The sequence below is a fragment of the Micromys minutus genome, assembly GCF_963924665.1.
Source record: "Micromys minutus genome assembly, chromosome: 5".
Lineage (NCBI taxonomy): Eukaryota > Metazoa > Chordata > Mammalia > Rodentia > Muridae > Micromys > Micromys minutus.
The window spans coordinates 88,946,578-88,963,740 of NC_137974.1; the positions used below are offsets into that span (position 1 = coordinate 88,946,578).

At 42.3% G+C, this 17,163-nt stretch overlaps 1 protein-coding gene across 1 annotated transcript; it reads right to left on the reverse strand.

Annotated features, from left to right (window-relative positions):
- Positions 1–5,212: 5,212 nt before the first annotated feature.
- LOC308421089 (lysozyme-like protein 1) lies at positions 5,213–15,476 on the reverse strand (the record flags this gene model as incomplete). Its single annotated transcript, XM_080917399.1, has 4 exons — positions 5,213–5,282; positions 5,980–6,058; positions 14,683–14,841; positions 15,338–15,476. The coding sequence occupies 4 exons, from the start codon at positions 15,474–15,476 to the stop codon at positions 5,213–5,215; spliced, it is 447 nt and encodes a 148-aa protein (XP_080773525.1).
- Between the last annotated feature and the right edge of the window lie 1,687 nt (positions 15,477–17,163).

The following is a 17,163-nucleotide window of genomic DNA, read 5'->3' on the forward strand; positions in this document are numbered from 1 at the left end:
CCAACTGCCCAGAGGAGCTCCAAGTCTGAAGAAATACCCCATCACATAACAACTCCTCCCCAGCTCAGCACAGGGCTGTACTGTGTGAGCATTCTTCCTCACTTCCTTTTACTTCCCTCACCCCCTATTAAGTTTTAAGCTTCTGGCAACCACTGAAATGTCTCTGGAGCAAAAAACTAGTTTTGAGTTGAAAATGGCAATTGTTCACAGTCTTCCCCAAATCTAAGTGTCTCTTTGGTGCCCACTGGCAGGCCTTGCTTCAGGGAACTGATGTGCATAGGACTCTGTTTTCTGACCTTAATTCAGGCCCCTCTCCTTTCCTGCCTCCACTCCCCTCCTCCATGCACCCCAGCTCCTGAAAATTAATGTGCTGGTGTTGACAGGTGACAATGGTATGTGGCTGTGCCTCTTCCCAGCTTCTTTGCCACCCCAGCCTGGCAATTTCAAAGCAGTGACTTATCTCCATTCCATATGTGCCTGAGTCCAAGTGGCCTGGCTTCTCCTAGAGGTCAAAAGTGCAGCCTAGTAGCTCAGGACTGGAGCCCAGCCCTGTGCTGGCAGGCAAAGAGCCCATGCCCCTCTGATGTTTTCCCTCCACATCTCCTTTCCCCAGCCCAGTCTTCCCCTGCAAAGATAGAGCTTTCTTCTAGCCCACCCCACCCCCTTCCCCTGCTTTCCTTTATTCCAGACTGAGGCAGCCCTTTGTGAAGGGGGGCATGTTTTTTTTTTTTTTGCACAAATATTTAATCTTTTCCAATCTGCCCTTTTGCGCAGCCTGTCAGCTCCAAACTGCTCTGTTTGCTTTAGCCCGTAACAGGATACTGTTTTGAAAGGCAATGCAGAAGTCAGATTACTTCTGAATCTGGCCTTTATTTTTGCATGAATGCTTTTCAAGGTAACTATACATTTAGATTTTTCTTCCCTACCAAGGATGGTGCTGTCAGTGTCAATGTGGTAGTGAGCAGCCAGGAAAATCTAGCCACAGAGTTGGCTTTATTTATTTGTTTATCTATTTCCTATAGCTTGGAAATCACAGTTACAGAGAAGTCTTTAAATAAACCCAACCACAGTTTCACGTGGCTCCCTTTCTGTCAGGATTTACTCCTTTTCCTCCAAAGTGAGTCCATCGTCCATTCATAGCTCATGCAGACTACCTGAGAAGTTTGCAGACCCTGAGACGTCACCTGCTAGAACAGACTGGAGAAAGGGAAAGCCACTTGGTTGGGCTGCAGCAGCAACTGCAGTTCAGTTCTGCATTGTGTCATGTGCTATGGCTAATGTGCCGTTGCCTATTTTCATACTTTGTATGGTACTCATCTCTCCCACTGGGCAGGAAAGATGGAGGCACATGGTACCTTTTAGCTGTGCACACAGCTAGTCATGACTGGGGACAGTGAAACTGTGATCGTTTGCTTCCCATTATCGTACCAGCTAACGACAGATAGCATATACTAATTGTTTGAGACTGTGATCAATACCATCCTCTTACAAACTCACCCCATAGAAGCTCTTGGTGTTCTCTGAAGCCATGGGATGACACGGAGTGTAAAAATACATTGAAGACTTTGGATGAAGTTTGGAGCAAAGTAAACAATGAGGAAAAGGATATTTTGCAGGATTTGAGTCCAAGGTCTGAAAATTCTATTCATTAACTCAAAGTCACAACGGCAGAGAAAAAAACAAATGAACAGTGGGGAATTATGAGAAATCTCAGGCTTTTCCATGTGAATATTTTGTAAGACATTTCTATGGCAGGACTCATATAGTAAGCATAAAAAAAGGGTACAACATAAAATATATGGGGTAGATAAAGTAGGAGGGAAAACAACAAAATATTAATTGTAGCTATTAAATGATGAGACTTCACCTTGTAGTTTGAGAGAGTATTTTTGTTCATGATCAATGATAAATACAGATTTCCATTATAATCAGACATTAACTGGTAAGGAGGAGAAGAGATGAGACAATACCACATCCTGGTATGCAGTGTCTCAGCAGCGGGGAGCCTGATGGTCAGAAGCAGGCCCTCTGTAGCAGGCTCAGGAAAGAATGCTTTCTCTGGCCCCCATGGACCCATTAGCTTGTGAGTCAGCCAGACTCCTGCCAGTGGGACAAAACACCTGGGACAAAGGAGGAAGGCATTTGGGTCATGATTTCCAGGTCATGAGCCATAATCTTTATGGTGAACTAGAGCCTTGTGGTAGAGAGACGGTGGCCAAGAAGCAGAAATTGAGGAAGAGGTAGGGCCTCAGTGTCCATTTGAAGGCACACCCCCATTGGTGTGCTTTCCCTATGAAGGCTCCACCTTCTAAACTTTTAAAAAAGTTTCTTGTGTGTATGTGTTCACACAGGCAGATGTGACTATACACTTGTACTGCACCAGTAGACATCAGGTGTCCTATTACCCACTGCTTCATTTTCCTGAGACAGTGTCTCTTACTGAACCTAGAGCTAAATTGATGGCCAGCAAGCCCCAGAGATCCCACTGTCTCCCCTTCCATACTGCTGAGTGTGTTCTAGGAATTTGAACTCAGATCCTTATACAAAGTGTCCTTATCTGATGAGCTAGGTCTCAACTTCTGACCTTTCTAACACTTTCAATAACTGTCAACCATTCAACACGTGAACCTTCAGAGAACATTCCCGATCTAAAGTACACATAGTAGCTTCTTTCCTTTTCTGTTGATCCCAAAGGAGGATAAGGTTAGATGTGTTACACTGTGAGGGTAGGAAGATGCTTCCCCAGTTTGCATCTGAGAGTGACTGGCTTTACCCAACACCAAAGTTCTTGCGAGTAGCATCTTGTAAATAAAGATGTTATGAATGAAAGATGCTGCTTTTCATTTGTCCTGTCATTCCAAGCGTTCAGTAGAACCAAACAATGCCAGAGTTTCATGATCGACTCTTACATGGTCATTCCTGAAAAAGGGACTGTGAAAAGCCAAGGAAGGGAAAGGTATAATCCACACATTAAGGAGTCTACAGACTGTGTAGGAACGTCAGCACTGGCTAATATGAGCTCAGAGGAAAGACCGCTGAGGTTCAGAGGAGAGGGATGCCCTCATGCAGGCTGGACTGAACTCTAATTAGCTGCAGCAAAGGAGCAAAGTTTTCCAACCTAGGCAAGAACCAGTGTCAATCATCTCTGGAGGGAAAATGGCATGCTAGATGCAAGCAATGTCAAGGAAGATGGCAGAGGGGTCCAGAAAGTATTAGGGGCCACCAAAGAGCAAGTTGTAATGTAAAGGGCAGAGATGTTGGGAGGAGGGAGCTAGTCTTCAAGGGAAAAAGAAGTGTGTTCATAATGCTTCCCTAATATCAACTATCAGCTCAGTGCATCTGGTAGTCCTGCTCATAAAGTGGTCCTGAAGAAAATAGGAAGAAAGTCTACTTCCGGATGTCATGAAAACCACACGAGGAGATACAAAAGGGGGTTGCTGCTTCAAGACTCTTTTGCCAAATAAAGATAAGCTAAGAATGGAAGTAATCATTTCCTCTTGCATGTATTTTTGCATAATTTCCTCTGAATTATGGAAAATTATATTTTCATTCTGAATTAGTATTTGTAGAAATCCTGAATAAATAAAACATTTGGGGAGGAAAATAGTAAGATTGCATGCTTGGAAATTTTATGAGTTTTGTAGAGAAAGGAGGGAAAGAGAGGAAAGAGAGAGAGAGAGAGAGAGAGAGAGATCACATTGTAGTGCTGGCAATCTTCCCATTATATTGAACTTTGGGGATGTTATTCCTTTCTCCCTAAACACTGGATGGCTCATGTCAGACCTGTGATAAGCTCACTCATTAACTCAGTGCCCCTGGTTTTAATGAAGTAGGAGGCCAAGTAAGAATGAGGCCTGCAGGACAGTTGGATGACTTGGCCATAACAGTGAAAAATACATATTTATGGGCTTCCACTGGTACAGGTTATTGACTTAGAGGACCTAAAGGGATTCCACTTTTTAAATTCTGTTTTTCTTAAGCCATCTTATATAATTACTTTTCAATTGTTAAATGGTTTTCAAAAAGCGTTTTCTCCCACGGCTTATGATGCTTGTTAAATTGTGACAATGCTGGTGTGTATTCTTTGACAAATAGCTCTCATGATTTTTCAAAGACTGGAGATGTCTGCTAAGCTAGTGGGTATGAAGTGAGCCACAGCCAAAGCTGGGCAATGGCCACAAGGGAACATTGAGGGTTTTGGAAGGGTGGAGACAGTATTGGAAGACATTATCAGCCTGGGGACTTTGTTCTGACAAGGCTTATTGCTTAGTAACCCATTTCTCCAACTACCCTCTGTTTGGTGAAGTCTATGTCAGCTTGTGCTCAGCAAGAGCTGCTACTTTCACTTTAGTTTTAGAACAAAGCAGGTTCAACCAACTGTGGCCCAGGGGGACAGAATAATGTGCTCAGGAAACTGAACATGAACCCTGGGGCAGAGTCGCCCTGCTGTGTGCATCAGCAGAGGGAGCCATCCCCATATCCAGAAGAATCATCCTGGAAATCTCTGGTGGCTTATGTCCTCAGGTCACTGCATTGTGGATAAACTCCTTTTATGTGGTCATCAGTTTCCCGGCCAAGCTGATCTAATCTGCACATGTTGAGATGAAGATACTTTGACATTGTATAATGTGAGGACAAGAGGGTGCTCAAAAGTCAAGGTTATATAGTAATGGGAAGCTGGGTGAAGGGAAGCTCATGAGCATGAGAAATTTAGGGTGGGGGCAGGGTGAGAAGAGCTGAGAAGAGCCAGGGACTCATAACAGGTTATGCAGGAGTGTCTTCTTCAGCAGTGTTGATCTAAGAAGTGTACCTGCCACAGTCTCTTGGGGATGTAGGAACTGGTAAACTGGCTGGCAGCCTTTGTAAGGTTCCTTAACAGTATAAATTTTGACCTACAAAATTCTCATTTTTGAATGAACAGACACATCAAGGCTACATCCTTGAGGGATCTTTACAACAAAAAAGAAAAGTTTATTCTCTCCAGTCCTTTGGCACTGTGGAGACAATTTTCCAAGTATTAACATTATCAAGTTATTATGACCTCACTGAATTCAGGTCAGAGAGAAGTGAAGACATATAAAGGGAAATATCTACTTTCTTAAAATACACCTTGGATTCCTTCTCCAATTTTGAGAAGGGATACTGTGAGGGAAAGGGGTACTCATTACAGATCTGAGAAGTCATGGCCAAACGTCCTTGCACCTGCTGCAGATCAGGAAACCTTGCATCCTCTCTTCCACTCAGACATGTCTTTGCCCTCACAGTTCTTCTTCCAGCCCTGCCTGAGGAGGAGACAGAAATGGGGACAGTGGAAGAAAGTGCACCAAACAAATGACTGTAGGTATAACTCCAGGGTGTACTCTCCAGTTAACCTGCTCTGACCTTCAAAGTTGCTAGTCTTCTGTCTCATTTATGGCTTCTGTCCTTCCACCCTCATCCCGTTTTCTCCTAGTCACTACTTGCCTCATGAACTACTTTGGGAAGGATAGGTCCCTGAGACTCACAGCTCTGACCAACTAAATGGGGTAGCCTGACCAGCAGTATTCACTAGATATACAGCTAAAAAAATGCATGGATCCTACTCAGTCTTAGGTGAGGTTTCTGCCCAGTTGTCATTCACACAGCCTGGGGCATTCCATCCTCTCTGTTCTTTATCATTGATCTCCACCAAATATTGCTGCAGTCTCTTTGTCATGAATCCAGAGCAAAGCCAGGTTCCTTGATGCCTGGTGTATCAATAGACTCCCCTTCCCTTTACAAGACATCAAAATTTCACTCATCCTTGTTTGAACTGTGTTCCTTTGGACCTTTACTCTCATAGGATGAGTATCAACACACTCATGCCTCTTGTTTGGACCACTCTACAGAGAGCAGTTTTCCATGTCCATGCTAGCCATGATGAGCAGACACCCAGTAGATCTAACATCACTAACATCGCTGAGTATGCATGCCAGCCCTGTCTCCCAAGGACACACTCACCAATAGTTCATCCCTTGTGTCTCTTTAACAATTCTCTTGGCACAGAGAATAGCATCTGTGAGGTCATCAGTAATCAAGGCTGTAAAGAAAGGAGATGTGAGGGTCAGCAGGGCTCAGCTGTCTGGGGGGTCCTTGTGCCAGAGTGTCTTTATGACAGAGCCCTCCTCTGCAGTTTCCTGGAAGGGGCTTGGAAGATCTGTAACTTTCCCTACAGAAAAATATAAATTTCCTCACCAACAATACATGTTTTGTTTTCAAGACTGTTCTTACTGTGGCGTACCTGAGGAGAGAATGGTGGATGCTACTTGCAAAGGAATGGCCTCCAAACATGAGAGAAAAAGTCAAACATCAGACAAACACACACACACACACACACACACACACACACACACACACACACACAAAGAAGTGTTGAGGTTTGGTCTTTTGCTATCTATTGCAGTGCTAAGTGTAGGCCCCCAAGACCTGGTTGTCCCAGAGATGAGAGTGTACACACATACACCTTGACCCCAAGTTATTTCTGACCTCTACATAAGGATATTGAACAGCTTTAGAAGATTGTGAACTTGCCAGTTTCTCAGGAGGATTGACTCTCAGCAGTGGTCATCAATCCTTGACACCATTGCTGCATAGCTTAACATTTTACAATAGAAATGCATTATTCTGACTGTCAAAAAAATAACCAGAAAGAAGAAACATTGGCTTGAAATGTCACATTTTAATAAAACACCATAATAGGGAATTGTTTGTAAATTTGTTAGAAGTGGAATTTTTTCCTTCACTGTGCAGGCTTAGTTTTAATAATATTACTTTTCTTAGAAGATTGTGGTCATGACATTTCCTTCAAGCCAATTTATTCAAAATGTGGCTTATTTTGATTTAAAACAATCTACCATTTAACAAGGGAAGCATTGAGACTAGATTGATCTGGCGGCAGGAGCAGATGAAACAGGATATACAAACCATTGTTTTCAGTGCAGTGTCACCAAGAGAAGCAGAGCTTTGCTGCTCGTAAGTCTAGTTTCTATAGACATGCATATCTACAACAGCTATTCACTGCCATCAGTTAACTCAGTTAACATAACATTCACTGTGTCAGACACACAGTAAAGTATCTGTATGAAAATACTCATAATACTCAGAACGTTTAGTTTAGCAGGTACCATCATTGCCCCTATAAACTGAATCCACGTGCCCAGTGACCCAGCCTGGGTTTAGAAGTGGATGAGGTGACCATAGAACAAGTGTCATTGAAGGTGTCCCAAGAGGTGGGAAGGGAACATTACACATTGTGAGGAGGAACCTGCCATGTTCCATTCTTTTGTGTAGGAGTACATCCTGTGTATGTGTCTTAGAATAGGAGTTGGTCTTGGAAGACAGTTTGAGCCCTAAATAGGGTTCACTCGAAGCAAGATCAGGTGGTGTGGATTAGGGAAGAGGGCAACATGGAGGAAGTTTGTCAGCTTGGCTAGAGAGTTTCAGAAGCTACTTAGAGCTGAGTGTGGTGGGGCATGCCTGTCATTCTAGCTTTTGGGAAGTACAGGCAAGAAGGTTATAAGTTCAAGGCCAGCCCTAGCTATAGTAAATTTGAGCCCAGTCTGGATGACAAAAAAACCAATACCGTCTATAAAATAAATAAATAAATAAATAAATAAATAAATAAATAAATAAATAAATACTAATGCTAATGTCTATTGGAAATGACTGGATTAACTTAGTGTTTAGGTAGCTTGGGGCTGAGAAATAAGGAACCAGATACAGAGCAGAGATGTTGAAACAAAGAAATCACCACATAGGGGCAGCAGAGGGGCAGAAATTGGGAAAGGCATCAGGCTTTTAGAAAGACTTATACCAATAATTGTTTCTGCTCAATTTAACCTAAACAGACAATTCTGTCTAGTCAAACAAGAATAGGAACAGTTCTTCAGGATCCATATATAGAGGGATAGTTTACGCTACATTCTACAACAGAAATCAGCAGTAGTTGGTACTCAAAGAAATGCTTGCCTCCAGTTAGAGCATGTCCAAGTCCCCATGCCTTCTCCTGCCTCCCAAATAATTACAACCTTTATGGTTCTGGTTTATATCTCTTTCTCTTTTCTGAAGTAACAAAGGCCAATTTAGATGCTAATCCAATGAGGACTAAGATTAACACACATGAACTACACTATATGCAGATGCCAACAATCACTCTCTTTCCTGTAATCATCTCTCATTAGCAAAGCCTATGTTTTGAAAGAAAATAAAGATTGCCATTATACCAGAAAATTCATAAATGGTATGTATATTTATGCATGCATGTATATGCATATATGCATGCATATATTTGTGTTTAATTTATAAAGTGAATATTTACTTAGTCCATCTTCTGGTGCCCTAACAAAAAGAATACCAAGAATCAGACAAGTTATAAATAAATTTAGTTTAGAGCAATGTTGCTGGGGTCTGCTAATTGAGAGAACATGACAGAGGACCTGACTTGGAAGACAGAGCACACATGCTCATTCAGGTCTACCTCCCCATCCTAGAAAATCCCTAACAACAAGATAGGGTTCCATTCCTTCCACCCTCATCTAACCTGAACTGCTTTCCAAATACCCCACTTCAAACACCAGTCACATGAATTTTGAGACTGTTTCTATCATATAATCTGGGGAAGGGGGGGGGAACATTTAAAAAAGTTAAGTGATAGCAAGTACTTAAAAATAAGTTCTGTCTGAGTAGTTTGAAGGGAGGAGGAGATTTTAGAAATACAATTTAAAAATGAAAGATATGCCTGTCTATACTATACATGTATGTAATGTCATGTACTTTGCGCAGATACTGGTTTCCAGGGTTTTATAACAATGTGGCTACTTCTATACAGAATGAACAGAAGGACATTGTTCCTAATTACTGTTTTCCTGCTCAAGGCTGAGGTAGAGCAGACACTAAAGGCTGATTTGGGGGGTAAAGTCAACATCCCGTTTTCTGTTTTAAAGCCAAGTTTAGGGTCCTGCATTTGCCAAGCCAACCCTCTAACACTAGGCCACGGCCCCAGTCTTCCATCTCTTGGCGATGTAAAAACAGATGTGAGTGTTCTTTAGTACTCAGCACCAACCACCAACACTTTAGCTCCCTGCTTGTGTTTCCTGAGACATCCTTAATCAAAGTTGAACAGTAAGTACTAAGTGAATCAAGGGTGAATTAAGGCAAGTACATCTGTGACAGCAAGAACGACTTTCCTTCCTGCTGCCAACAGCTGGCAAATAGTGAAAGCCTGGACACCTGATGGTACAGGATCGACTGCCAAGAAAGAAACCAAAGGCTCAGAGCCCAGCAGTTGCCATGGCTTTTTGCTCAGAGAAACTACATCAGCGAAAACTGAGATATCAGAAGCTCTGGAGCAAGAACTTGTGAAGAGTGTCTGAGAGGCAAGCAGATCACACCCTAATCTGGGTGAGCTAAGAATCTGGCTTCCTGGGCCAAGGGGGAACAAATGTTCTTGAGCTGGACACCTATAAGGCTCAGCAGGTTGGGGACTTACATACTTTTGGGGACTTACATACTCAGGAGGAAGAGACCTCAGTGAACATTGAGGGTATTCCAAACAGATGTCAAGAGTTATAATTTGATAGAGGATCATCTAGCAGACATAACATAGTCTAGAACTGTCATGGAATTTAAAGGTGAACTCAGTTACTTGTCAAAATTCAATGTCCCTGACAGGAACAACAAATTCAGACACCCACTAAGGTGTAACTTAATCTAGTAGCCAAGAAAATCCATTATGTGTAAAAGGAGATATCAATACATAACTCATAATAAAGATAAAAATTGTCAATGGAAAGAGAAAAATGTGGTATAAGAAGGAGTCTAAAAGAATTTTCTACTAAGAGATGAAAAAAGATATAGGACTGGGTTTAATAAACACAGCAGGGAGACAAGATGAGACATGAAGGATTTACCAGTGAACACAGATGTCAGCCTCTGTGTCATTGATACCACTGGCGAGTCTGAGAACGTCCCTTTATATTTGTGTCTTTGTTTTTCTTGCTTTCATTTTTCCTCTTGGTAAAAAACTTCCTCTAAGAGTGTTTTGGGAAGATTATATGGGGGTCATGCTGGATTCTCCTCCATACTTGTATTCACCAATGCTCTGCATACCAACAAGCAGATCCACAGAGAAGCTGCCAGTGGTTTTCCAAGTCCTCTGATTTCCCATGATTTAAGTCATGGTGAACAGCCAAACAGAGGGGAGAAGGGAGGATGATGAGTCTGGGATTATTTCCCTCTAGATTTTTCTCCAGGTCACTTGATATCACTGTGTCCACAAAGAAATGTCATGTCTCCTCCACAGATTCTTCAGTGAGAAACTGGTCACAGCCCTATGTTACTCATGCTGCTGAAGGAGAAGAGTAATCTAAATCTCCTCTTGTAATCTATAATAATCACCATCCTGACAAGATATGCCCACCAGTGAAATAGTGGCCTGAATGTTATGGAAGTAACCAACCACTTTCTGATAGGATCTAAAGCCTGCTCCATAGATGAAACCCAGACCTGGCACTGTTGACATGGCTGAGAATCTATGACTGGGTATGTCACTGGCCCTAGGGAGAACTCAATACTATTATTGTGCTAAATGGACACAGTATGAAAATGATTCCTAAAGGCTTGTTACTATGCTCAGAGATCAGAGCATCACTTGGCCCTCTTCAGAGAAGCTTTCTTTTGAAGCAGATGGCAGTTAATATCGGAACCCTCAACTGGTGAACATGAATGGATGAGAAACTATAGTGCTCAGTCCCCAGTAGGATATCCACACTCCTCCCTGAAAGTCTTGGGATCTTTACAGAAGAGGGGTCAGAAAGTCTGAAAGCACCAGAGGTGATGGATAACTTCAAGGGAACTCTTTTCCAGATACAACAGAACATGTACATCTGAACTACTTAGAGAGATTGTGACAACATGGATAAGGCTGTGCAAGCTCAAGTCACAAAGAATCCCAGAATGGAGAGTGGAGGTGGGCATGGAATGTTACTATGAGCTGAGGAATTACTGGCATTTGATATCTGTGGGGAGAGTCCATTTTCTTCAATGGTGTGAGTCATGATAGGTCAACCATACTCTAGACCCCACTTCTAAGACTAGTTGGGCAACACAGACTGGACTCGTTGAGGAAAGAGAGGGGGGGAGAAAGAGGGAGAGAGGGAGGGGAAGGGGGAGGGAGAGGAAGAACATTGAGTGTGTGTGGAGGGGAGGTGGAAGGATAGATCTGAGAGGAGTTGGAGTACAGGGGGAGTATGATCCAAATAAACTATAATATTATCCAAGAATTAATAAAATTGTTAATTTTTTCCATAATTATAAACTGAGTTTTCTGTCAAGTCAGGTGAAATTTTTATTTTTTATCTTGTGTAAAAATGTATTCATGATACTCAAAATATGCTGATGATTTGACTAATGAAGGAATTTCTATTGGAAGTTATTCTTCAGAATTTTGGACACCTTTTCTCCTTCTACTACTTACTCCCAGTGTTGCAGTTGAGAAATGTCATGTTGTTAATTTTCCATTCTTTTTCTTAGTGAGAACACATAATAAATTTCATTTTTCTTTACTGTGCTGTACTTTGAGGAGGATATGCCTGAGAGTGAGCCTCCATTATGTGAGTCACATTGTAGGTCTCACGCATTCGAATACTAGCCCTTAGTTTGGGTATTTTGGAGTATGTTGTGCTGTGGGTAGAAATGGGATGAAAGAGTTGTACATTTTTCTTCTCTCCTATCAAGGCCTATATTATTGTATTCTGCAGTTGTTCTGTGTTGTTCATTATCTTGTCCATATTTCTCCTAATTTCCATCTTTCTCTTCCTTCCATGTTGCTCTGAGAGATTTCCTCATGGTATTCCCTGTCTCTAATCCTTCAAGCTTTGCTTTCTGCCACTAACTGCTAAATCCCGAAAACTCTTTCTTCATTCTATTTCCAAGATGCTCCTTTTCCACTTGTTCTAGAATTATCAATGACCCCAGGTGAGAACAGTGGCTGCCAAGTAGGGATATGGTCATGTGGTTTTTCTGTTGATGCTCCCAACTGACCACTAGCATCATGGCATTGGCAGCATAAGCTTTTCTTATGCACAGTGAAAGGGTTAAAATCATGCATTGGCTCATACAAAAAAAAAATGGATAGAATGCATGAATGGTGCTCAGCTCCCTTCTCCTTCCACCCCCCCTTTTTGTCTTTCTTCCTCTTTTCTTTCTTTCTTTCTTTCTTTCGTTCTTCCTTTCTCTCTCTCTTTCTTCCTTCCTTCCTTCCTTTCTTCCTTCCTTCCTTTCTTTCTTTCTTTTTTTCCAAAACAGGGTCTCACTATGTAGCTCTAGATGCCCTGGAACTCGCTATAAAAACGAGTCTGTCTCTGAAATCTATGAGATCCATCTGCCTCTGCCTCCTGAGTGCTGGAATTAAAGGGAAGTGTCACTATTCCCAGCTCCTTTCACCCTCTTTATTCCAATCATGGGAGGGTGCTACCTACATTTAGGGTACATCTTTCTTCCTCAGTTAAACTCAGTGAACACCTTCACAGACATGCTCAGAGGTGTGCCTCATTAGTGCTCTAGCTGTCTCTCAAACCAATCCAGTTGATAATTGAAATTAACCAAAGCAGAGAACAAACCTTCAGGAATACCATTATTCAGCTCTGTGTACAGAAAATGCACAGGTCCAATAACATTAATTAACAGGAAGTCCCTATGAGCAAGTTGTTAGAGAATGCTAATGAGATTGACCTAGAACTAGAAAGGTTGAAAGAAGAGAAAGATACATGTTGAGCACAGAAGATAAAAAGCTAACAAAGAAACTTCTGCATGACATCAATAGCCCTCAACTATAAAACAGCACAAATTTGTTTTGAATGGATCCAGAAGAGAAACCTAAAATCAAGAAGAAGAAGAAGAAGCAGACCCAGGGCCTGACAGAACAGTGTTTTATATTGAGAGCTAGTAAACAACTGGGGATTGCCTCAGAAGACTGTGATCATTCTGCATTAATATTGAGTACGGACAATTCTCTAGATCAATCAATGCATAATTTAGTCTTCTGTCCATGCAACAATATTGGCACTTGTCTTTGAATGTACCGAAGATCAATTAAAACACAGTTTATTTTCTGTTCCCCAAGAATTTGGATGAGATATCTTGCTCTCTTGCTCTTGCCTTCCTGCCCCTGCTCTCTTCTCTTATCCCCCACCCCCACGTGCTCATGGCTGGCCTCTACTTCTCTACTCCTCTACTTCTCTTCCCCCTGCCTTTCTCTGCCTCTACTACCCTCTTAACTCCCCTCCTTATGCCCTGAATAAACTCCATTTTATACAATTAAGAAAAAGAATTGGGATGAGAGAATTTTCTGACTTCAACTCTGTTCTTTATTGTTTCTGTCTTTAATAAATGAATATTCTTCTGATCACCAACAATAGACAGATAATGTTCTAGGTACTGGAAATATATCAGTAATTGAGAGAGGGAGAGAACACAGCATTCTTCCTGGATTTTTTCTACCTGCTTCATAGTTGGGTTTTCTTTTTTCTAGCTCCTCCCACTATGTCCAGCTCCTCCCCCACATGTCCAGCTTCTCCCGCTATGTGCAGCTCCTCCATTGTGACCACCACTGAGGACTTGCTCTCACTGCCATTGACACATTGATACTTAGGTGGCATCTTCTTTGATCTACTTCACACCCTTCTTGCAAATCACCCTCAAACAGCAGTTTCCAGTCTTTCCTACCATGGTCATTATGGTTCTTTAGTTTCTTCTTCTTCCCCATAAAAAGAATATCTCAGTATTCTCCTGCCCCTAAACATTTCCATACAAGTTCTTCATTTTAGCTATTTCCTTTGTCTAGAATGATTCCTGTCTCTAGATTCTCAAATTCTGTATATCTTCCATGTCCCAGCATAGAGGTTTATGTAAAACCCCCTTTCCTTCTTCCTTCCTTCCTTCCTTCCTTCCTTCCTTTCTTTTTTATTTATTTATTTTTTATTTTTTTGATAGAGCTAGGGATTTACCTTAGGGTTTCCAACATGCCATTCAAATACTATACAATAGATCTCAAGCTCTGGAACTTCTTAAAATATCAGTTTTTTTTCTGGAGCCCATCAATCGATCCCCGTCTTACCCAGTCAAGGACTTAGCTTTCATATGAACACATACTCTCTTGTTTAGTGGGTAAAGCTTGGTGAAGAAGAACATGCCTGCTATGTTTTATTGCTTTCTGGTCTTCATGCTGACCACACAAATGTCCCTTAATAACAGAAGCAGAGGAACAGGAAATGAATTCTAGTTTAATTTCTACTCTTTCGGAAATGGAAATCAAGCCACTCAAGGAGACAGTCCCGTGCACAAAGAAGATCAATTCTGCTATGCCCTTGGCAAGGAATGCTTTCCATTCTTGTTGAAAACTAGAATGTTTCCATCCACGGAAGAACCTAGGTCATTTGTTCAACCCTGTCTTCATGGAGAGCTTACTAAAAACCACCCTGGCAGGAATAAGACCTTTGTGCACTTACACCACAGGAGTAGCTAGTAAGACATCTGTATAACCTAGAGCAGACTTACTTGTGAATATGACCTCAAAGTTTTAAAGCAGAAGCGGGTGTATGTCCTTCTATCTGCGTTCTTATCTTTGCTCCTGAAGCTCATCAGAATCTGGGTAATCAGAAACAGTACCTGAGCAGGCAACATGGCAGTGGTTCTTCTGATATTTTTTCTCATTTCTGCACCATGTGAAGCTGTTTATCTGGAAAATGCCATAGTCAATGCTCCCATCCTCCAGGATGTTCTCTGCCGTAGTGTTGTAGTGGCTCTCGTAGTATGCCATGCAGAGCCCTAAATGGGGAGGGAAAGAACTTATCTCAGCCTGCTCTATGAGGTGAAGTTCTTTATACATGCTATCCAAGGGCTTCTTCCCAGCAGACCTTTGGGCAGGATACACAAATGAGAAATATCATTTGTATACAAAGATGTATACAGCAGCAGGGTACCACACCAGAACCTGCATAGTAGCCAGTAGGCTGAGCCTCATCTGGAAGAGGAAGCCTAGCCTACTCCACACACTGGGATGGGTGGTATCGTTCTTCTTTTCCCTTCCCGAGGTCATGAGCACAGGAGTGTAGCAATGAAAAACCAAGGGCTACGGGAAGATGGGAGAAGGGTAAGAATGTGCAGTTTGGGAGAATATGTGAAGACCTAGCAACCATCCCTGGTAGGGGTAGAGTTGGCCAAGCTGGAGACTGCCAGGTGGAAACAGAGGGGACATACAGCACCTCAGCAGACTCCAACTCTCAAAAGTAGATTGAGGCTGGAGGCTTGGGAGGAATCTCACAGTTTCCAAGGGTAAATCCCCCGTAATTGTCCAGGCCGGCCTTCACAAAGATTTTTGACAGTTTACATCGAGTGTAGATTTTGGATTCTGCGACTACACTGAAGCTGATAATTAGGGCGAAGACACCAACAGCCTTCATCCTGCAGAGCCGTTGGAAGAAGAGCCTGCCAAAGATCAGGAGAGCAGTCAGACATTGATTCACCACCAGGGCACAAGTCATCAGTGAGAATTTCAGAATATAGTAATCCTGGTTATGGGCACCCTTGCCTTAGGACTTTCTGGTTGTGGGCTCCCCCACCTGAGTACTTCCTGTCTACTTTCAGCCATCCTGAACCCCCATCAGGGAAAAAGGAGAAAACTACTTAGCCATAGTACACAGGGCAGGAATAAGCCTTCAGGATCTTGCTGCTGTGTCTTTAGAACCAAACAAAAATGAACCCTCCCTCACTGACATCCAGGGGGAAATGATAGCATTTCCAGATTTTTACCTTAACTCTCTATATAGAAGACAAAAGAACACACTGAGGGAGGCATTTTCTACACATGCACTCAGAATTATCTTATTTCAGCCAGAAATGAGACATAGGAGGGCCTATAAAGACATCCAACATCTGGTTTGGTGAAAGATCTATTCTCTGTCATTCTCCTAGTTTGATGCTTTTCCAGATGGAGCGGCGTTGCTTCAAATATAGCAGCCTCTCATCTGACACTACAAATGGATTTTATTTGTTGTTGTTGTTTGTTGGTTGGTTGGTTGGTTATTGAGGAGTCTCCTCACTATTACTCCAGTTGAAGTACCTATGTGTTTGGCCCAGTGAATTACAGTGGAGAGAGGACAGTGTGTCACATGAGTGGGAAATGTTGGGAGGAACAGGGACAACAAAGGAATCTGGTGACAGGTTATTTAAAGGGATGGAGAAGCAAGAGTTGCCCTTCTTACTGGTGACTGCCTTTCAACAAGATCTCCCATGTAAATAATATCTTCTTCAAGCAGTCTTGCTTTGATAGAATGAGGCAGTGTGAGGTTTCTGATAGCCACTTGGGACACTGACTCAGGGTTAGTACTGTTTTTGTCTACTGTTTTCTGAACCTACATAGAATTTCTTCCTAAGCCGCTAGTTAGTCCCATAGAGCTAGATTCCCTAGTTGAGAGGTAAGGTTGAATACCAGGCTCTGTGTGTAAGCATGGACTAGTAGAGAACCACAAAGGAGCTTTCAGTTTCTAAACAATGGAGCAACTAGTTGCTGGAGAAGGACAAGGCTTGCAAACTAGATGTAGTTTACCAAGTAAGGTTTTATTGGAACCTTGGTCTGTCTATATGGTTATATATTGTGCTTGACTGTTTCCACAGTGCAGTGTCAGGCCCAAGGAACTATGCCAGAGTGTGGAGGCCAGAAGATCTATAATACTATCTGTCTCTTCATAGAAATGTGTTGGTCTGTGGCTTTACAGCAGGTACAGAAAGGCAGAAAAATGATGTTTCAGATGAAGAGCCTACAAATTGAGTCAGGTTTCATCCATTGTATCAGAGTTTGCTCAGAGACAGATCAAGACAAAAGCCACAGCAATGGCAGCCCCAAGCAAACTGTTCAGCAATGCTGAGGGCTTGCACTTGCTAGGCTGGTCAAACAACTGAGGTTCTGCTCTTACAGAGACAGAGATTTCCAGTGCTGTCTTTAGACCTTTTTCCTAGGTTATCAGTGGAAGGAACCTGGTTCTACTTACTCAGTCAATGAGTGGTAGGTCCCAGGACCTTCCTGAATCCCCTGAAGCCATTTCTGATTCTCACAAAGCACACGTGATCCTTCACTAACTCCAGGGCTTC